This window comes from Oryctolagus cuniculus, chromosome 10 (assembly GCF_051225735.1).
Source record: "Oryctolagus cuniculus isolate XC-2025 breed Fujian yellow rabbit chromosome 10, ASM5122573v1, whole genome shotgun sequence".
Classification (NCBI taxonomy): Eukaryota; Metazoa; Chordata; class Mammalia; order Lagomorpha; family Leporidae; genus Oryctolagus; species Oryctolagus cuniculus.
The window spans coordinates 44,336,754-44,360,912 of NC_142876.1; the positions used below are offsets into that span (position 1 = coordinate 44,336,754).

Below are 24,159 nucleotides of genomic sequence, written 5' to 3' on the forward strand. Positions count from 1 at the left end.
TAAAAACTCATCTATTGATAGAATGTTATAATTTCCATTTTTTTATTTACTATCAAAGCATTCATATGGAAGTCTAGATATACCTACATGTATATTTTTAATAGATGATTAAGAGGAGAACATCTGTATCTAGGCCATGGACAGAAGTGTCCATTATTTCAGGTTTCTCTGTACTCTCCTGAACAAAACAGTGCCATATAATAGCTAAAGTGCTGTAATATTAACTTCTTTGCTTCTCTTTTTCAACTTCAGTGTCACACATGTATGCATTCTTAAAGTGTGTACTTTGGTTTGACATATTTATTAATTAAAATTATGTGACATTAGTATTTGTGTTGCTAGCTTTGTTCTTCATTGCAATCACTATCCAGGCTGTCACTTTCTTTTGTTATTTGTATATTTCTACCATTTATATACCTCTGTACAATAATACCATCTGTTATATTGCTGTTCCATTTTCATCTTTTCTTTTGTTGAAGGACATTTAGTTGTTTCAAAATTATAGCTTTTTGAAACAATGCTCTTAGAAGTATCTTCATATCCATGTATTTTTCTAATGCATGCTGGTTAGTAGAACTTAGAGGGATATGATGTATGTGCCATTGATTATCAGATAATACCAAAGTACAGCTAATAGTGGCAAATTGCAATGTCAAGCACTTTAGGAATGGTCCAGTTGCTCTATTTTTTTTTTACCACTTGGTATCATTAGGCTTTTAAATTGTTGACTGTGTTCGCGTTATGTAATAACATAATTGCGGATGTAATTTGAATTTGATTCACTACTAATGAAGTTAGTCTTTTCATGTACTTCTGAGTATTTTTCACTTCTACTTTTGTAGACTGATCATATCTTATATTTCTAATATTCTAATTGAAATATTTTTCTCTTTTTAAATATTGTATCTGTTAGAATTTCATCACTAATGAAATACCTGAAGCAGGTTAATGTTATAAAAGAAAGAGAATTATTTAGCTTATAGCTTGGGATGCTGAAAGTGCAACAGCCTGGCAGATGCTCTTTTAAAAAAAAAGGTTTATTTTATTTGAAAGGCAAAATTAACGAGAGAGATAGAGGGAGAGAGAGAGGAAGAGGAAGATCTTCCATCCTCTGGTCACTCCCCAAATGGCCACAACTACCGGAGCTGGGCGGATTCAGAGCCAGCGGCTTCCTCCGGGTCTCCCACGTGGGTGCAGGGGCCCAAGGACTTGGACCATCTTCCACTGCTTTCCCAGGCCATAGCAGAGAGCTGGATCGGAAGTGGGAAGTGGAGCAGCCAGGACTCGAACTGGTGCCCATATGAGATGCTGGCACTTTAGGCCAGGGCTTTTATCTGCTGTGCCAGCACCAGCCCTGGCAGATAATCTTGCAAGGGATCTATGGTAGTTGGCAATGGTGGGAACATGTGCAGTGGCAAGCAATGACTGTCAACACAGGGGGCCAAAGGGAGCCTGAGTGGAGCCAGGCTTAGGCTTTTATAACCAGTTACAAAAAGCTAATACAACTATGAAGCTTAAGGTACAGGTGATTTCTCAGAGAATGCCTTTCCTTGCTTTTGCAATAAACATAGAACTCTATCAATATGGTACAATCTTAAGAAAAAAAATTGAGGGCTTCAGATTTCCTTGGTATGCATATAGATGAAAATTGAACCTACAAATTCTAGATATTGGATAGCACCAAATTTTGTTTAAGAGGATATAAGGAAACAGGACAATGGACATGTCTCATGCCTGAGTAGAATTGAGACAGCTGTTTTCTTCCTAATCATTTTTAAAAAATATGTACGTATGTGTATCCACACATCCCAGTGAGGAACAGGCAAACTTCATGAGGATGAGGTTTTTGTGCTCATTTTGCCTTTTCTTTTTCAATCGTATATTCAACATAGAAAATTTCTCTACATTTCCTTGAGTTTTGATAAAACGTGCCAAGAGTGGGTGGGTTTCTTTCTGGTTTACGTTTATTTAATTGTATCCCTTGACCATTTAAATTCAATGGGAATTTTATAGTTTAGTTAGGGATTACAGGTCTACCTTTTTTATGCCATAGATCCTTTGAAGCCTATTGAATCTTATACCGCCTAGCTTGAGAATCATTTAAATGGAACATAAGATTATGAAATTATGTTGAAAGTAAACCTTTTTCCTCTCCAAGTTCATGGAAAATGCTGTCCATTTATTTCACAGTAGGAATTCCTGAGGCTAAGCTATGGCTTATTGCTTTCTGATATTTAACAAGACATCAAATCCAATCCAGTTCTTCCAGGAATTGCAAATGACTTTTGTGTAAATGGCACTATGAAGGTCTGGTTAAAACTTTACGTCTCTCTTGCCTGAAATTTTCTGAGTATTTTCTGACTGTCTTAGCCTTTCATTTACACACATGCACACACACACACAGAGTTTTCGCATTTTACCAGTAAATCAAGTACATTATTATTTATGAGTAAAAATTGAATTCACAATGTTATTTCTATTAAATGAACACATCAGAAAGATATTTTTATAAAATGTCAGATGTCTTTATTTTCTAGTAACTTTTTGTGATACAGAATTCTTTAACATATTTGTTAATTGGAAATGAATTTTCCAGGTGAATCAATTTTAGGTGAAAAATTTCTAATTATTTTAAAATTGTGTAAACTGTAAGATTCATATGTATATCAATTCTGCCTTATTGTGTTCTTTATTGCTATATATTGATTAATATAAGCTGCATATGTTACAGATACATTATTATGACTTAAATTCTCTCCTTATGGTATTTCTTTAAATTCCTTTTAGAGTTTAGAAGTATATTGTTTTTTCTAATATTATATGATATTTTATTATATATGCATTAATATTTATTAACTTTTATTATAAAATAGTAACTTCAAATAGTGTTGAGCTTAAGTTTTAGATGTCTTTATTTTTTGGTCACATCAGTATTTTTTAACAAAAGAATCCTATATATTTTATTTATATATTTTATTTATAAGGTTTTATGTATCATTTTATTTGATTACTTAATTTGGAAACATTTAAATTATTCTCATAAGAGCTATTTGATTACCACTATATTTTATTATTTTTATACTTTTCAACATTTTCTTACAGTTTATGTTTTGCATATATTTGCTATGAATTTATTTTTGCCTTAGTTTTATTTAGTGTGATTTGAAGTACTAATATCCTATTTGCAATGGTTGGAAAATAAAAAATTTTGCAAGCATTTAAATCTCATTTTATGTATATATGCACAATCAAAATTTTTAATGCATTTAGAGTAACAATATATTTTTATTTTAAGATTTGTAGATAGAACTGCATTCAAGTCTTTAATTGGTAATTTTATGTATTTGATAAGTATATACATATGTGAAACCATCACACTCTTCTAGATAGAATATATTTCTACCACCTCAGAAAAGTCATCACGTAACATAGGCAACCACTATGTTGTTTTTATCACCAATGTTTTGCCTGTTTTTGAGCCTCATAATAACAAAATTACCCAGTCCAGTCCAGTAAGTTTTCTCTGACTTCTTATGCTCAATGTGTATGTGAGGGTCACCAAGTTACACCATGTATTTATAGCCAATTCTTTTTCACTGCTCAGCATTTTACTGTTGCCAGACTGCAGGATTTTTTAAAATATATTTTTCTCATGCTATACCTTTAGATTGTGCTGAGTTTCCACTGTTAAAAATACAGTTATCATAAATGTTCTGAAGCAATATTTTTCGTGGACCAATACTTTCATATCTTGGGTAAAAACCTTGGTGTGGAGTTGCTACACTGTGGAGTAGATATACTGATATTTATCTTTTTAATAAATGGTCAATAAATAATATGTGTATGTTTTTAAAGATTTATTTTTATTTGAAATTCAGTTAGAGAGGGAGAGACACACACACTCACAGAGGGAAAGATCGATCTTCCATCCATTGGTTCACTCCCCAGACTGGCTGCAATGGCCAGGGCTGGGCCAGACTGAAGCCATGAGCTTCATCTGGGTCTCCCATGAGGGTGGCAGGAGCCCAAAAACTTGGGCCATCTTCTGCTGCGTTTCCCAGGCAATTGGCAGGGAGGTGGATAGGAAGTTGAGCAAATGGGACATGAACTGGCTCCAGTATGGGTTGCCAATATCATAGGCAGCAGGTAACCCAGTGCACCACAACACCTATCCTGATCAATGTATTCTTAATTTTGAGAATTTTGAAATACTTGAGAATATAAATTAAAATAAAAAAATTCCATCTTCATCCTCTGTCTTTCCAAAAGTAACCCATCCCAACTGTGTTGTGATCTAGAAACTATTATCCACAAGTTATCGATCTCAGCCTCTACATAGATCTCCTTAAAAAGCATGATGGCAATTTTTTTGGTACCCTGACACTTTTTCCCATTTTTTAATTTATATAAGGTGAACAGATTTCATGTATTTTATTTATACAGGTTCATGAGCATAGTAATTTCCACCCTACCTTCCCTGCTGCCCATGTTCCCACCCTCCCTCCTCTTTCCTTTATTATTCTTTTAATTTTTACAGTGACATACTTTAAATTTATTTTATAATCATAAGCTTAATGCTAAACTAAATAAATAATCCAACAAATAGAAGAAAATACACTGTTTCTTAACAGTAGAGACAAGAGCTGATAATAATAATCAAATCTCAGAATGTCAATTTTGCTTATGTACATTCCATTTTTAAAATTCTGTTAGTACAGATTAGGGAAAACATGATATTTGTTTTTGGGGACTGACAATGCACTAAGTATAATGGTTTCCAATTGTATACATTTTGTTGTGAAAGACAGGATTTCATTGGTTTTTATGGCTGAGTAGTGCCTTGCTGCTTTTTCATGTGGCTGTGTATCTTGGACTACTTTCTATATCACATAACTCTGTTTCAGTAGCATTATGTTACTGAATACCTTCTTGTGAGAGTTACTTGAACACAGAACATCTAAAGATAATCATCGTAGAGTTTGTTTAATATTTATACCACATTAGCTTCCTCAGTGTTGAGCACTTTCTCAACATCGTTTTGTATATTGTCTTGCTCATTTTAAAATTTCATATTGATTTCTCACTGAAGTATTTTTCCTTTTCCTTTGAAAGACAATGCGAGATTGGTTTTATTTGGTGCCCCAAAGGAAACTGTTAAAGTTATCCATGAAAGTAAGATGACAGCTACTGAAGGTGAGAACTAAATGTAAATCACATACTGAACAACATAAGCTGTGTTTGTAATCATTTGCTTTTGGTGTCAGTATTTTATTTTTAAAGTTATGCATTGTTTACTTCTGGAATTTTAAATGTAATTCTTTAAACTTCAATTTTTAAGGATTTTCTATTTATATAAGGTGAACAAATTTCATATATACAGATTTAAGAGAATAGTGACACTTCTCACCATACCATCCCTCCCATCTATGGCCCCATCCTCCCTTCTCATTATTGTCTTATTTTTCCTTCGAATTTTTACAACTACATACTTTCAGTTTATTTTATAATTACAAACTTAACTAAATAAAGAATTCAACAAGTAGTAAGTAAAAAAATCATTATTCCCCAAGAGTGCAGACAAGGTCTGTAAAAATATAATCAAGTCTTAAAATGTCAATTTCACTCATATACATTGCATTTTTTGTTCTCTGTATATTAGTTACCACAAGCTAGGGCAAACATATGATATTTGTCTTTTTGGGTCTGGCTTATTTTCCTAAGTATAATGATTTCCAATTGCATCCATCTTATACCAAATGACAGAATTTCATTCATTTTTATGGCTGAGTTTTATATATATATACACACACACACACACATACATACTATGGAATACTGCACAGTCAATATTTTTATTAAGAAATAAATTTCATGAATCCATGTTAGCACTTGAAGTATATGTGATATTAAGAGTATAATATTATACTATATTATTAATGTGCAATATTGTCTTATAAAATTTATTATATGATTTCAGAAATGCATGAATTTTCAAAATAAACCTTCTTAAGGCACTCGTGCCATGATTGCTAAATAGAACTTAGCAGTTTACTGGGATATGTTCCTTAGATGGAAAAAAAAATAATGTTTTGAGAGTACAAAATTCAGAATTAAAATTTTTAGTGAGAATCTAAATATTATCTCTGAAAGTATTTTTATTTTATGTGGAATGAGTTGAAAATAGTTGAAGGAATGCATACATTTCATCTTTAAGGGATTCCTCTCAGATCTTTCTGATAGTGAACTTTTCATATTTATGAAAAAAAATCAGTCTTGCTTTTGGGAAATTTCCGCTCTGGAGATTTTGTTCTACAAGATAAAATTGGAATAAGTTACATTATGATTTTTTCATCTATTTCAGCCCAATAGAAATCTCAAATAGAATTTTAAGACCTTGGCTTAAAATTTTATTGCCCATGATTAGTTATATGCCATAGTTAGTTTTGAAATGAGTGATTTATGAACCAATTAATTCAAGACACTGTGGTTTCAATGTGCTCATGGAGTAGAGATATTTAAGAAATGATCCTTATACAAAGTGTGTCATCTTACAGGCCAAATAAATTACAAATACATATGTCAGTTTGTACAACAAAAAAAGAATGGCAAGCTAGGGTAACAGCAGAAATGACACAAGGTAGTAGTACATGCCAAATGGATACTGTGAATAAGAAATAGCTTCAGTATTTTCAGTAAGATCAATGTGTATAATCTGCATACAAATTAAGAGAAATGATAATGGATGAAGAGAGATTTGAATTGAATATTAGAAGATGCATTTGTATATGAAAAGAGAAGTGCAGAGTGTAAGCAAGCAGAACAGAGTGTGTCAAATTACAGTGTGGGAATAACATAAAATGGGGGAAGATAAATTCTTTTGAGGATAGCATAGGAAGAATTCAGAAATTTGAAGCTAGAAACTGATTACCTTATCATTATTTAGACTTATAGGCAGAAGGATGTGTTCTATGGAGTATCAACAGATCTGTAAAGGATTAGAGAACAAGGCAGAGGACTTGTTAAGATTTGGTGGTTTTCTAGTCCCTTTAGGTTTAGACTGAATGGTGCATATAGATCTAGGAACTTGGATGAAAAATGGAAAATTCAAAAATTATTTAGTCATTACAAACTTTTATAACAAGGATGGAAAGGTAAGAAAGGAAAGGAAATTGAATGGAGTGAAGATACATTTTCATTTTAACAGATGCTGGACTTGAAAATGAGGTTGATCCCTTCAGCACTACCCATGGTTTGCTGCCTTGGACAAAATCCAAATATCGGAGGGAGGGTATCCAAAAGTTTTATCTTAAAATATATTTACTCTCTTATCTTTTTTTATTTGTCAAATAGTTCTTCAGTATCCAGACTGTGTTAGGCACCATTCTCATTGCTGGAATTGCATCAGATCCAGAAAGTTCACATTAAGCTGTTTTTTTTTTTTTTTTTTTTTTTTTTTTTTTTTTTTTTGACAAGCAGAGTGAACAGTGAGAGAGACAAGGAGAAAGGTCTTCCTTTGCCGTTGGTTCACCCTCCAATGGCCGCCGTGGCCAGCACACCGCGCTGATCCGAAGCCAGGAGCCAGGTGCTTATCCTGGTCTCCCATGCCGGGGGTGCAGGGCCCAAGCACTTGGGCCATCCTCCACTGCACTCCCTGGCCACAGCAGAGAGCTGGCCTGGAAGAGGGGCAACCAGGACAGAATCCGGCACCCTGACCAGGACTAGAACCCGGTGTGCCAGCGCTGAAGGAGGAGGATTAGCCTATCGAGCCAAGGCGCCGGCCACGTTAGGCTGTTTTGTACTCAATATCAGTTCACCACACCTCATCACAACCATTGATACGATTTGTATTTTACCATTCTAAAATTTCAAATGAATGAAATCATTCCATTTGTACTTTTTCATGTTTATCTTCTTTCAATGACTTGAAAAAATACCTGTGTTTTTTATCCTCCTTGTTGTGTAAGTCAAAAGCTTGCTCGTTTTTCACCCAGTGACATTCCCTTATGTCACTATTTCACAATTTGTATATTTAGCCATTGATGGATATTCGAGGTTGTCCAGTTTTTGGCAACTATGAATAAAGTTATTATGAATATTCACATACAGATATTTATATAAACATATTTTTATGGGGAAATACAGAGAAGTAGAAGGCTGGGTTCTGTGATAAAAATATGCTTAATTAAAAAAATACATATTTATTTATTTGAAAGGCAGAAATAGACAGAGACAGGTAAACAGAAGGAGATCTTTTATCACTCCTCAGATACCCTCAACTGCAAGGGCTTTGCCAGGCTACACCCAGGAGCCTGGTCCTCAGTCCGACTCTCCCATGTGGGTGGCTGGGACACAAATACTTGAGCTGTAACCTGCTGCTTCCCAAGATATACATTATCAGGGAACCAGAACCAGTAGTAAACCCAGGATTCAAACCCTGACACACATAGGGGTTATAGGCATCCCAAGCAGTATCTTAACCACTGCACCAAACTTTTTAAGAAAATACTGAAATGAGGCCCCTGCCATACACGTGGGAGACTCAGAAGAAGCTCATGGCTCCTGGCTTCAGCCTGGCACAACCCATTTGGGAAGTAAACCATATCTATATATATATTATATATTATTACATATATTATGTATTATGATATATAGTATATATTATTATATATTAATATATATAATATATTACATAATATACTATACATAATATATAATATAATATATTATATATAATAATATATTATTATATATATTATCTATGTATGTAACTCTGGCTTTCAAAATAAAAAAACAAATATTAAAAAAAATACTGGGTTGCTTTCCGAAGTATTTTTTCTTTGCAAAAATTTGTTTATTATTTAAAGGAAATTATTAATACATTAGATTCTTGTGGTCACAGCAAATGCATGATAATTTCTATAACAAAGTTTTATCAATTCTCATGTTATTAATCAGAATTAATATGATATTAATACAAAGGAAACAGATTCAATGAGGTTCATAGATACAATTATAAGACTAGCAGTGTCCAAATTCCTGTTATTTTACATCCTCACTAACACTTGGTTTTGCCTGTCTTGAATTTTAGGTATTATAGTGGGTCTTAAGTGATACTGAACTGCTCATTAAATTTGCGTCTTTATCCTGATGCCCGAGAATATTGAACATCCTATCCTGTCTTGTGCTTATGAGTTAGTTGTATATTATCTTTCTTAACTTTTATTTAATGAATATAAATTTCCAAAGTAAGCTTATGGATTACAATGGCTTTTCCCCCGCCATAACTTCCCTCCCACCCACAAACCTCCCCTCTCCTGCTCCCTCTCCCCTTCCATTCACATCAAGATTCATTTTCAATTATCTTTATATACAGAAGATCAATTTAGTATATATTGAGTAAAGATTTCAACAGTATGCACTCACACAGACACACAAAGTGTAAAATACTGTTTGAGTACTAGTTATAGCATTAATTCACGTTGTACAACACATTAAAGACAGAGATCCTACATGGAGAGTAAGTGCACAGTGAGTCCTGTTGTCTGTTGTTGAATTAACAATTGACACTCTTGTTTATGGCATCAGTAATCACCCTAGGCTCTTTTCATGAGTTGCCAAGGCTATGGAAACCTTTTGAGTTCGCCAACTCTGATCTTATTTAGACAAGGTCATAGTCAAAGTGGAAGTTCTCTCCTCCCTTTAGAGAAAGGTACCTCCTTCTTCGATGGCCCATATTTTCCATTGGGATCTCACTCATAGAGATCTTTCATTTAGTTGTTGTTGTTGTTGTGTTTTTTTTTTTTTTGCCAGAGTGTCTTGGCTTTCCATGCCTAAAATACTCTCATGGCTTTTTAGCCAGATCTGCATGGTTTAAGGACTGATTCTGAGGCCAGAGTGCTGTTTAGGACATCTGCCATTCTATGAGTCTTCTGTGTATCCTGCTTCCCATGTTGGATCATTCTCTCCTTTTTAATTCTATCAGTTAGTGTTAGCAGACAGTAGTCTTGTTTATGTGATCCCTTTGACTCTTAATCCTATCATTATAATCAATTGTGAACTGAAACTGATCACTTTGACTAGTGAGATGGCATTGGTATATGCCATCTTGATGGGATTGAATTGGAATCCCCTGGCACATTTTGTTTTATTTATTACAGAAAGGGGTAGAGACAGAAGGAGAAAGAGAGGTCTTCCATTGGCTGGTTCACTCCCCAGATGGCCACAACAGCCGGAGTTGAGCCGATCCAAAGCCAGGAGCTTCATCCAGTTCTCCCACATGGATGCGTGGGCCCAAGGACTTGGGCCATCTTTCCACTGCTCTCCCAGGTGCATCAGCAGGGAGCTGGATCAGAAGTGCAGCAGCCTGGACTCGAACTGGCACCCGAATGGGATGCCGGCCCTACAGGCCGGAGCTTTAACCTACTCCACCACAGCATCGGCCCCTATATTATCTTTTAAGAAGAGTCTAAATCTTATAGCCACCTTCTAAATAATAAAATGTACATTTTTTTGTGTGTATTCTGGACTATAAGTCATTTGTCAGAGATTTTATAAGCTGTATTTCAGAGGGCACTCCTACATGGGTTTTGGGGTGTTTCTCTGCCTCATTCTGTCTTCTTCAGTTCCCTGCCCTGACAATGCCAGGTACTTACACTGGCCATAAAACTCATTTACACCACAACTCATCAGGGTTGCCATGATGTACTCTGCTCCCACATCTCTGTCACAGCTAGACAGCTGCCCCCTTGTGAGATAGTTCAGAGATTGTTGCACTCAGCCTCACACATCTCTGTTCTCTGGCGTCAAAGATTGCACTGCCCATTTCCCAGTGTCTGAAAATGGTTGTCGTAATTCTTTTTCTAGATTTAAAATTGTTTATAACTGGAGAATGGGTTCTGTATTCAGTTAATCATTCATGAATGGTAGTGGAAATATTGTTTGAAGGGACTTAAGAATGAAGTGTCCATATTGGGGAGAGAACACAAACCAGATTACAGCATAGTAAAAAAGTAAAGGATGGCCTGAAGATAGGTAAGAACATTTAAAGCTAATACAACAAAATAACAGTGTGATCAGTTTTTTTTTTTTATTTGAAACACACATCCACACATACACACATACACAGACATACACACATACACTGTGGGAAAGTGAGAGACAGAAACAGAGTAGAGAGACTGAGATCTCCCATTTGCTGACTCTCTTACCAAATACCCTCAATGGCTACACCAGTTTGGGACCAAAACTGGAGACTTAATCCATGTCTCCCACTTGGGTGGCAAGAACCCAGTCACTTGACCAACCATTGCTGCCTTCTAAGGTCAATATTAGTGGGAAGCTGGAGTGAAGAGTTGAAGCTTGATATTGTCAAACTGATGGTTAAGAATAATATGTCAGTATAGATTTAATGATCTATGATTATTTAAAAATTTATTGTATTAGGGGCTGGTGCTGTGGCACAGAGGGTAAAGCCACCACCTGCAGTACCAGCATCCCATGTGGGAGCTGGCTTGAGTCCCTGTTGCTCTTCTTCCAATCCAGCTCTCTGCTATGGCCTGGAAAAGCAGTGGAAGGCAGCCCAAGTCCTTGGGCCATTGCACCTGCGTGGGAGACCTGGAAGAAATGTCTAGCTTTGGATCTGCACAACTCCAGCCATTACTCTCATATGGAAGTGAACCAAAAGATGGAAGATCTGTCTCTCTGTAACTCTGCCTTTCAAAAAATAAATAAATCTTTAAAAAAATTTACTGTATTAGTAAAATGCACATTTTTTCATTTATAACTGTTTATAGCCTTTTCCTTGCAGTCTCACTGAACTATATTTTACTTTTTACTGATTGGACTCTTTATTTAGTAGAGTAATAATTGGAGTTACAGATTTAAGGAAAGCACATATTGAAAACAGAAGGAAAGTTAAAACTGTGGTGATACAACGTCAGATTATTGGGATAGGGTGAAATATTATGTAAATTTTAAATTCATTGAACAGGAATAGTTCACAGTTTATTAGCACAGTATTTCTTTTGTTTTCTCTCACAATCAGCCGGTCCATATTAATCCACCAGTGGACATTTCTCATTGCACAGACTCAGCAAACCTCAACCTAGCTCAGAGCTAAGAGAGTCAAGTCTTTTATGGATTAGTTCTGAGCCAGGATGTTGTAGTTGGAAGTGTGTTTAGAGAGAATGAAAATCCTGCCTAAGAATCATTTAAATACTCACACTTACCATTTGTGTGCAGGCTTTTCAATCAGGAACTCAATTTATGTTTGACTAAAATCACTGATTATTTTATAAAATTTTTTGAAGATTTATTTTATTTATTTGAAAGGCAGGACAAAAGAGAGGGAGAGGGAGAGGGAGAGGGAGAGAAAGAGTCTTCCATCCTCTGGCTCACTTTCCAAATGGCCACAGTGGCTGGGGCTGGGTTAGGTTGGAACCAAGAGTCTAAAACTCCATGTGGATCTCCCACATGGATGGTAGGGGCCCAAGTGCCCAGATCATCATGTGCTGTCTTCCCAAGCACATTAGCAGGAAGCTGGATTAAAAATTGAGCAGCCAGAAGGTGAACTGTAATCCATATGGGATGCAGTTGGCAGCATAACCTGCTATGCCACAACACTGGTCCCTATACCATGAATTTTTAGGTGAAAAAGATCTTAAATAATACCCGACCAATCTATTCATTTATTAAGCAAAAAAATCTGAGGTCTAAAGACTGAAGAGTTTTTTTTTAAAGATTTATTTATTTGAAAGACTTACATAGAGAGAGAAGGAGAGACAGAGAGAGAGAGGGAGGGAGGGAGGTCTTCCATCCGCTGGTTCACTCCCCAATTGGCCGCAATAGCTTGAGCTGTGCCGATCTGAATCCAGGAGCCAGGTGCTTCCTCTGGGTCTTCCTACGTGGGTGCAGGGCCCAAGGACTTGAGCCATCTTTTACTGCTTTCCCAGGCCATAGCAGAGAGCTGCATAGGAAGTGGAGCAGCAGAGACTTGAACTGGCACCCATATAGGATGCCGGCACTGCAGGCAGCTGTTTACCCGCTATGCCATAGAGCCGGCCCCAGGACTTTTAACTGATGATACACAGGTAGTTATGAATCAAGAGAAAAAAAAGTGTACTAGTGTAAATGAAATTTTGATTATACAAGAGTACTTTGAAAAGATCATGAAAATTGATTAAAAGATGTTTATTTTAATTTAAAAAATTTGAAATCCATTGCATGCTTTTATAATAAAAGGTGTTTTCCATGAACTTTGTGAAGCTCCTTCATGTCATGTCATAAACTAGATAAAATTAAAAACAAATGGAAAACTGTAACTTATACTGCACGTTGGCTGGAATAAAATCTGTAATAAGAACTCCTAAATTCTGGTTGTATCTTAATCTGTTCATGATGTCATATATATCTTATATGCTTCAGTGAAAATTTAATTTCATAGTATTTCATTTCCCTGATTTTATCACATATAAAACCTTAATCCTAAATCATAGGCATGCTTTGAGAAATTGATTGATATTTACAAAATGGTTATGAGTGGTGCAGTCAAGAAAAATAGGAAATTTACCCTTTCTATTCATGTTTTCTCTGCATTTAATGAAGCAAAACAAATGTTTTCAGTATAAAAGCAACTGCCTGATAGTGAAATGCCTGTTAAAACTTCTTTATTTCTAAAGGAAAGGCCATCACACTCTTATCAAGATATTTGGGTAGGAGGAGATCAATATATGATTCTTGGCAGCTTGTTTTTTGAACTTTTGACATTTACAGAGATAAAAATGTATATCTGTGTGTGAGCTAAGGAGGAGAGGGGACATATAACACAAAAAATTATTCATAGCAAGTATAGTATATGTGCTCAGAGCATGGTCAAAGCAAACTAAAATACACTAGGTTATCAGCATTAATACTATAAAGAAACATCTAAAATTCAAAACCAAGGGATAGATGAACCTTTTGAAAAGCACTGTAATCTTTTCTCAGGACTGTTTCTCTTTGTGTTGTCATATTTTTAGAATACAAAATCAGCCTTCACAGTGTAGCTTACACTTGATAACCAAGGTGATGTGGTTGAAGTTGCAGCTGTCCCACCTACTATCTCTGTGAACTTGGACAGATTATGTAATTTTCCTAATCTTTGATCGCTTCATCTATGAAATCAACATAATATATTTCATAAGATTGTTGTTAGGATTAAATGTTGCATCAAAAGTACTTAGATTAGCCCCATGTCTTACACACATTTTTAAAGTCAAAAATATTAGTTACTCACATATATATATATATATATATATACACACACACATTCAAATACATGAGATGGAATGAGCATTTTTATTTCTAAATGAGACAGATAAGCGATTCTCACAGAAATTGTGTGTTTTGAGAAGTTTATTATAAGGATACATTTAAGACTGTCATTCAAATGAAGGCATCTAAAATACTTGCTATCTCTATGGGTTGACATTGAAACAAAATAGATGACTTTTTTCCAAGGTCAACTGAAATGAGGACATCATACTGTTCTCGTGGAGGCAGTGAGCGTGTTTGTCTCCCATTTAAGATCAGTGATTGCAACTATAATCCAGCCCGATAGAGACCTTAGAGTCAGAAAGACTGCAAGTAAGCACTTTGGTGGAGTTTCATGGACAACTTTGCTGTGCTTCTGCAACCTTCCATCGAATTGGGACATGCCAGGATTAGAATCACTGAGGCACATCGGACTGAGTGGATTTTATGATGAGTACAGCTTGAATGCTATAGTGGGAACATCAATCACTCTTCTCATGAGACTCCAATTTTCAGAAATGGAAGATAGAAAATGAGGTTATTATGAGGATGAAGGAGACCGTCTTTTATTTATTTATTTTTTCAGCTAGAGAAACTCAGGCTGGATTTAAGGATGAACTTTTTCAATACATGAGGAGTTGGATATTATTTAGTTTGAAAGATGTGGATGTAATTTTTAAAGTGATTCAAGGTCTGTTTAAAAACAAATGGATTAACTGTTGTCTCTTTGTTGATGATGGCATAGAACACTAAACCAGTTTTTTTAACTTTGATGTTTCATTTTGTGTTCTCAGGTTCATTTTTATTTATTACATTTTGAGTATTAAGTCACAATAGATGGTTGTTTATTAACGTTCAGATATTTTTGAAGGTTCATTCTATAATTTTTTGACATATTTATCAGCCCATCTATTAAAGAAACTTCAAAAGCATTAGCACCTATGAAACCAAAAATACTGTGCATACCCTGAACATCAAGGTTGACTATTCTGTATGTATAAGCACTAACTCCACATTCTGTATGCTGTACCTTTAGGGGTAAATAAAGGCATTTACTTTGGATACCCATGTCGACGTCACAGCTGTTCTTTAGTTAACATCCCAGCCCCATGTGTCAACAAAATTATTTCACACATTGAAGATGTGGAGTCTAAAATACAGAAACACTTAAAACAGGTAAGTGACATTTAACATGCTAATACTTAATAAGTTTCATAGAGCCTATGAGGATCTGTTACTGAAAGACCTCAGGGAATTATGGAAAATTATTCAAGCATGATGATCATAATACTTCTTAGAATCTTCACTTAGATGCGTCATTTACTAGTCTAGACATGTTTCTGATAGCCTCCCCCCGAAAAGGGTGAAACGACCTTATTAAATAGATTTTTTCCCCTATGTGTTTGTTCTTTATCCAGAGGCAATCATGCTAAGTAGTAATTTCCATAAGCCAACTTGACTAGTAAATTAAACAGTATTTATATCCTTTTTTGGGACACTAAACTGATTACATGATTAGGTGAATCAGTGTATAAAAGGAGAGTGTGCCCTTTCCAATGAGTTATTTGGTTCTAAAGAAATACTGAATAGGTCTGTTGAAAGCAAATGTAATGATCCATTCTTTCTCTTTTTAACCTGTTAAACTTTGCCTTTATTAAGTTTTGAAGGAAGTTGAATCTTGAAATCACTGTAACTTTTCAACTGTTTCTAAAGAATGACTTAAGAATGATTTAAATATTTATTTATTTGAAAGGCAGAATTATAGAGACGGTGAAAGAGGAAGATAGATTCCATCCACTAGTGCACTCCCCGGATGGCCACAATGGCCAGGGCTGGACCAACCTGAAGCCAGGAGCCAGGAGTTTTATCTTGTTCTCCCTTGTGGGTGCAGGGGCCAAGGACTTGGGCGATCTTTTGCTGCTTCCTCAAGTGCAATAGCAGGAAGCTGGATCAGAAGTGGTGCAGCTAGGACTCAAACTGTTGCCCATATGGGATGCAGGTGTCACAGGAGGTGGCTTTATCTGCTACACCACAACACCAGTCCACAGAATCACTTAAAAAAAAATTCTCATGCCTTTCATTAAGATTAAACTTATGATCAGCTAATGAAGCATTGCACTGTCAAAACACAGGGATCATTTGCCTGAGATCTGTGATTTTTCCTTTTCTGTCATCATGGTTATTTGATCTGGCTTGAGAATGTTCTGATGGGCCACTGGCAATTCTTGGTCAAGGGCCTCATCTCCCTTGTTAGGCTCAAGACTGCATCTATGAAGATACCAAAGCCTTAAAGCGACATGTGCTTTGACCTTTGGTTGGAATGGAGAGACAGTGATGATTTATTAGAACAGGTGCATCACATGAAATATATATTAGTATAATTATATAATTAGTATTGATGTTATTTCTATATTATTTCTTTGATTCTATCTTGTTTATTAGCTACATTGTTTCTGTATTTCTCCAAATAGGATGTTCCTTAAGAAAATGCTTGCAGGTGAAAGAATTGATGGTGTTCTGGGACTTAGAGAAGTAGAAGAGAATGAATATTTACTGAAATATATTACTGTGCACTTCATATGTGTTTGAATTAACATTGATCATGTAGTTTAAAATGATGAAAATAGGGGGCCTGTGCCATGGCTCACTTGGTTAATCCTCCACCTGCAGTGCTGGCTTCCCATTTGGGCGCTGGGTTCTAGTCCTGGTTGCTCCTCTTCCAGTCCAGCTCTCTGCTGTGGCCAGGGAGGGCAGTGGATGATGACCCAAGTGTTTGGGCTCCTGCACTCACATGGGAGACTGGCTCCTGGCTTCAGATCGGTGCAGCACTGGCCGTAGTGTCCATTTGGGGAGTGAACCAATGGAGGGAAGACCTTTCTCTCTGTTTCTCTCTCTCACTACCTGTAACTGCCTGTCAAATAAAAAAAATAAAATGATGAAAATAGGTGCTGGTGTTGTAGCATCATGGGCAAAGCTACCACCAATGTATAATATGAGTGATAGTTCCAGCCCTGGCTGCTCCACTTCTAATCCAGCTCTCTGCTGATGGCCTCAAAAAAGGCCTGTAAAAGGCAGCAACAAATAGCCCAAGTGTTTGGGCCCCTGCCACCCACATGGGAGCCCTGGATGAAGCTCCTGGGTCCTGGCTTTGGCCTGGCTCAGAGATGCCTGTTGCAGCCATCTGGGGAGTGAACCAGCAGGTAGAAGATTGATCTCTTCTCTCTCCTTCTTTCTCTCTCTCCTTCTTTCCCTCTCTGTCTCTGTCTTTCTCTGTCTCTACCTCTCTTTCTGTAACTGATTTTCAAAATAAATAAATACATTTTAAAAATGATGAAAATAATAGGTATTTTAATGATTAATTATAACTTAAAATTTCTTTTTTCTAAAGGTTTATTTTTATTTATTTGGAAGGCACAGTAAGAGAGAGAGAGAGAGAGAGAGAGCGAGAGCGCGAGCTTCCATCCACCAGTTCACTCCTCAAATAGCAGTATGGCCAGGGGTTGGGCCAGAACATAGACAGAAGCCAGAAGCCAGGAGATTCTTCTGGGTATCCCATGTATGTTCAGGAGTCCAAAAACTTGGCCTATCCTCTGCTGCTGTCCCAGTCATATTAGCAGGGAGCTGGATTGGAAGAAAAGCAGCTGAAACTTGAACGGGTACCCATATGGTATGCAGGTAGAGGCCTAACCCACTACAAGCACAGTGCTGGCCCCGCTACTATTTCTTTTTTATGATTCATTTATTTTATTTGAAAGGCATAGTTACAGAGAGGCAGAGGCAGAGAGAGAGGGAGAGAGAGGTAGGTCTTCCATCCTCTGGTTCACTCCCCAATTGGCTGCAACTGCTGGAACTGTGCCGATCGGAGCCAGGAGCCAGGAGCTTCTTCCAGTTCTCCCACATGGGTTCAGGGGCCCAAGCACTTGGGCCATCTTCCATGGCTTTCCCAGGCCAGAGCTGAGACCTGGATCAGAAGTGGAGCAGCTGAGATTCGAACCAGTGCTCATATGGGAAGCTGGCACTGCAGGCGGCGGCTTAACCCATTATGCCATAGCGCCACAACCCCTTATTATTTCTTAAGATCTGATACCATATTTTACTGCTTTTTTTAAGACTTTATAAAACTATTAAATGGTTATGGTAATATCTGATTGATGGGGAGATACTAATTTAAATAAATTCAGCATTATTGCCTGCTTAATATTATGCAAAGTTCATTTTCTAAGTGTTAATTTTTCTCATTGTGACAAGATTACTTAGCAGTGGAAATAAATGATATATATTTTTGGGGATTGTCTTATTTCACTAAGTATAAACGATATCCAACTGTAACCATTTTGTTATGAAAGAGAGAATTTCTTTCTTTTTATGGCTGAGTAGTATTCCATTGTGTATATATATCACAATTTCTTTTTTTTTCTTTTTTTTTAACTTTTATTTAATGAATATAAATTTCCAAAGTACAACTTATGGATTACAATGGCTTCCCCCCCATACCGTCCCTCCCACCCACTACCCTCCCCTTTCCCACTCCCTCTCCCCTTCCATTCACATCAAGATTCATTTTCGATTATCTTAATATACAGAAGATCAGCTTAGTATACATTAAGTAAGGATTTCAACAGTTTGCTCTCACACAGAAACATAAAGTGAAAAATAATAGATGATTTTTTTTAAATGATGATGAAATCAGAGCAGACCTATTGTCATGTTTAATCCCAGTGAGAGTCAAGTTGGGAATTGATAATTTCTTTTTTTCTTTTTTTTTTTTTTACAGAAGATCAGTTTAGTATGCATTAAGTAAAGATTTCAACAGTTTGCACCCCCATAGAAACACAAAGTGAAATATATTGTTTGAGTACTCGTTATAGCATTAAGTCTCAATGTACAGCACATTAAGGACAGAGATCCTACATGAGGAGTAAGTGCACAGTGACTCCTGTTGTTGACTTTACCAATTGACACTCCTGTCTATGGCATCAGTAATCTCCCTATGCTCCAGTCATGAGTTTCCAAGGCTATGGAAGCCCTCTGAGTTCTCCGATTCTTATCTTGTTTAGACAAGGTCATAGTCAAAGTGGAGGTTCTCTCCTCCCTTCAGAGAAAGGTACCTCCTTCTTTGAAGACCTGTTCTTTCCACTGGGATCTCACTCACAGAGATCTTTTGCCAGAGTGTCTTGGCTTTCCATGCCTGAAATACTCTCATGGGCTTTTCAGCCAGATCCGAATGCCTTTAGGGCTGATTCTGAGGCCAGAGTGCTATTTAGGACATCTGCCATTCTATGAGTCTGCTGAGTATCTCACTTCCCATGTTGGATCACTCTCCCCTTTATTTATTCCATCGGTTAGTGTTAGCAGGTACTAGACTTGTTTATGTGCTCCCTTTGACTCTTAGTCCTTTCATTATGATCAATTGTGAACTGAAATTATATCACAATTTCTTTATCCAGTCATCAGTTGATGACATCTGGGTTGATTTTGTATCATCAGCTATTGGGAGTTGAGCTTTTATAGATGTGGGGGTACAGATCACCCCTTCATGTGCTGATCTTATATTCTTGTGTAAATTCCCAGGGGTGGAATGACTGGCTCATACATAGATCTATTTTAAGATTTCTGAGTAATCTCCATACTGTCTTTCACAATAGTTATACTAGTTTACATTCCCACCAACAGCCTATTAGGGTACCTTTTCCCCCATATATTCATCAGCATTTGGTATTTTTAAATTTTTGGATGATAAGAATTCTAACTGGGGTGAGGTGAAATCTCATTGTGGTCTTTATTTTCATTTTCCTGAAGGCTAGTGATCCTGAACATCTTTTCATGTGTCTGTTGTACATTTGCATTTTTAAAGATGTGTGTATTTTATCTGAGAGGCATAATTAGACAGTGAGGGAGAGAGAGAAAGAGATCTTCTATTCACTGGTACACTTCCCAGATGACCACAATGGTCAGCGCCAGGCCAAGCTGAAACCAGGAGCTAGGAGCTTCTTGCAGGTGTCCCACATGGGTAGCAGATGCCAAAGTTCTTGGGCCATCTTCTCCTGATTTTCCCAGGCCATTAGCAGGGAGCTGGATCAGAAGTAGAGTATCTGGAACTTGAACTGGCACCCATATGGAATGCTGGCCTTGCAGGTGGCATTTTTATGTGCTACACCACTGTGCTAGCCACATTTGTACTTCATTCTTTGAACAATGCCTGTTCATATCCTTAGACCATTTCCTAACTGGATTGTTTGTGGTGTTGAGTTTCTTGAGTTCCTTATATATCCTAGATATTAATCCTTTATCAGATGTATAATTTGCAAGTATTTTCTCCCATTCTGTTGATTACCTCTTTACTTTGTTGAAAGTTTCCTTTGCTGTGCAGAAGATTCAGGGCTTGATGTAATTCCATTTGTCTATTTTTGCCTTTATGACTTGTGCTTCTAGGCTCTTATCCAAGAACTCCTTGCCTATGCCAATATTTTGCTGTGTTTCTCTTATGTTTTCCTCTAATCATTTGATGGTTTTAGGTCTTAGATTTAGATCCCTGATCCACTGTGATTTGGTTTTTGTATAGGATGTAAAGTAAGGCTCTTATTTCATATTTCTGCATGCAGAGGTCCAATTTTCCCAACTGCCACTTGTTGAAGAGGCTATCATTTCTCCAAGGTGTGATTTTAGCTTGTTTGTCAAAGATTAGGTGGTTGTATGGTTGCTTCAACTAGTTTAAGAAGGATTGGGATTCGTTCTTTAAAAGTCTGGTAGAACTCAGCAGTGAAGCCATCCAGTCCTGGACTTGTGCATTTTGGGATGGTCTTTGTTATTGATTTAATCTCAGTCTTCATTATTTGTCTATTTAGATTTTCTATGTCCTCATGACTCAATTTTGGTAAATTGTATGTGTCCAGAAATCTACCCATTTCTTCCAGATTTTGTAATGTGTTGTCATATAGCTGTTTGCAGTAATTCCTGATGATTCTTTTTATTTCTGTGGTATTTACTGTAACATCTCCTTTTTATCTCTGATTTTATTAATTTGAATGTTTTCTCTCTTGTTTTTTATTAGTTGGGCCAAAGGTATATGGATTTTGTGTGCTTTATCCTTTCAAAACCCAGCTCTTTTTTTAAGGATTTATTTATTTATTTGAAGGCCAGAGTTACACAGAGAGAGAGAGAGAGAGAGAGAGAGAGGTCTTCCATCTGCTGGTTCATTTCCCAATTGGCCACAACTGCTGAGCTGCACTGATCAAGAGTCAGGAGCCAGGAGCTTCTTCCAGGTCTTCTACACGGGTACAGGGGCCCAAGGACTTAGGCCATCTTCTACTGCTTTCTCAGGCCATAGCAAAGAGATGGCTTGGAAGTGGAACATCCAGGATTTGAACTGGCACTCTTATGGGATGCTGGCCCACTACGCCACAGAGCCAGCCCCCCAGCTCTTCATTTCACTGATCTTTTTTTTTTTTTTTTGACAGGCAGAGTTAGACAGTGAGAGAGAGACAGAGAGAAAGGTCTTCCTTCCGTTGATTCACCCCACAAATGGCCGCTATGGCCGGTGCGCTGCGCCAATCCGAAGCCAGGAGCCAGGTGCTTCCTCCTGTTCTCCCATGTGGGTGCAGGGACCCAAACACTTGGACCATCCTCCTCTGCCCTCCCGGGCCACAGCAGAGAGCTGGACTGGAAGTGGAGCAACTGGGACAGAATCCAGTGCCCCAACCGGGACTAGAACCCCGGGATGCCAGAGCCGCAGGTGGAGGATTAGCCAAGTGAGCTGCAGCGCCAGCCACCATTGAACTTTTGTAACTATTTTATTTATTTCTCCTGCTGTTTTGAGTTTGATTTGTTCTTGTTTTTAGATCCTTGAGATACACTGTTAGTCATTTATTTGATGCCTTTCCAATTTCCTGATATAGACACTAATTGCTGTAAACCCACATCTCAACACTGCTTTGGATATTTTAATATGTTGTATTGTCATATTAATTCCTTTTTAGGAGTTTTTTTTTCCCCCGGAATTTTTTTCTATGGCATAGTACTCATTCAGGAGCATGTTGTTCAGTCTCCATGTCTTTGCATATTTTCTAGGGTTTCTTAAGTTGTTTATTTCCAGACTCATTGCATTGTGGTCAGAAAAGATACATAATATGATTTCAGTTTTTTTTTTTTTTTTAACTTGTTGAGAATTCCTTTATGGGCTAGTATGTGGTCTATCCTAGAGTAAGTGCCATGCACTGACAAAAAGAATGCGTTCTGCAGCTCTGGGATGAAATGCACCGTAGATATCAATTATGTTCATTTGGGTAATAGTCTGGATTGGATCTGTTGTTTCTTTGTTTTCTGTCTAATTGATCTGCCCATTGATGAAAGTGGGGTGTTGAAGTCCACCATTACTAATTATTGGAGTCTATGCCTCCCTTCAGATCCATTAACAGTTGTTTTAAACAGCCCGGTGCACTATCATTGGGTGCATTTTTAGTTATTATAGTCACATCTTCCCGTGGAATTATCCCTTAATCATTACATAATGCCCTTCTTTGTCTCTCTCTCTCTCTTTTTTTTTTGACAGGCAGAGTGGACAGTGAGAGAGAGAGAGACAAGGTCTTCCTTTTGCCGTTGGTTCACCCTCCAATGGCTGCCGCGGTCGGCACGCTGCGGCCGGCACACCGCGCTGATCCGATGGCAGGAGCCAGGTGCTTCCTCCTGGTCTCCCATGCGGGTGCAGGGCCCAAGCACTTGGGCCATCCTCCACTGCACTCCCTGGCCACAGCAGAGAGCTGGCCTGGAAGAGGGGCAACCGGGACAGAATCCGGCAACCCGACCGGGACTAGAACCCGGTGTGCCGGCACCGCAAGGCGGAGGATTAGCCTAGTGAGCCGCGGCGGTGGCTTCTTTGTCTCTTTTAACAGTTTTTGTGTTAATCTCTATTTTCTCCGATATTATGATTGCTACTCCTCCTCTTTGCTTTCCATTAGCATGCAATATCTTTTTCTGTCCTTTCACTTTCAGTCTGCATGTGTCCTTGTTGGTGAAGTGTGTTTCTTATACACAACAAATAGATGGGTCTTGCTTTTTTTAATCCATTCAGCCAGTCTGTGTCTTTTAATTGGACACTTTAGACATTTTACATTCAACATCATTATTGATAATTAATGACTTTATTCTGCCATTTTTCCATATTTTATTGCTAATTATCTTTCTCAGTTTCTGTGGGTAGCACATCCTTAAATATCATTTGTAAGGCTGGATGAGTGGTGATAAATTCTTTCAATTTCTGTTTGTTTTAGAAGCTCTTTATTTCATATTCGTTTTTAAATGAGGGCTTCACTGGGCATAGTATTATGGGTTGACTTTTTTTCTTTAGGACTTGGACTATATCTCTCCATTATTTCTTAGCCTGTAGGGTTTCTGATTAGAAATCAGCTATCAGTCTCATTTGAGGTCTTTGTAGATAATCTGCTATGTCTCTTGTGCATATTAGCATCTGTTCTTTTTGTTTCACTGTTGAAAATTTGTGTCATCGTGGAGATCTTTCCTGGTCATGTCTGTTAGGGATTCTAAGTGCTTCCTGTGCTTGGATGCCCTTATCATTCTCCGAATTGGGGAAGTTTTCTGCTATTATTTCACTAAATAGGTGTTCTAATCCATTCTTTCTTGCCATACTTTCAGGAACTCTTAAGACATATATGTTTGGTCATTTGTTTTTTATCACATAAATCTCAAACACTATTTTCAGTTTCCTCATTTCTTTCTTTCTTTTCTTTTTCTTGTCTGATATATTTCTAAATATTTGCTTTCTATCTTGGATATTCTTTCTTTAGCATCACCAAATCTGTTGTGAAGGCTTTCCACCTTGTATTTTTAAATTTGACATGTGTAATTCTTCATTAT

The 24,159-nt window shown here is 37.1% G+C and overlaps 1 protein-coding gene across 1 annotated transcript in view; it reads left to right on the plus strand.

Moving 5' to 3' along the window:
• The window catches only part of CCDC178 (coiled-coil domain containing 178), a 501,523-nt gene that overhangs the window by 54,741 nt on the left and 422,623 nt on the right, over positions 1–24,159 (plus strand). Inside the window, exons 4-5 of the mRNA XM_089305201.1 lie at positions 5,113–5,193; positions 15,326–15,465. Coding sequence (XP_089161327.1) covers positions 5,113–5,193; positions 15,326–15,465 — 221 coding nt within the window. The remainder of the gene's footprint in view (positions 1–5,112; positions 5,194–15,325; positions 15,466–24,159) is intronic.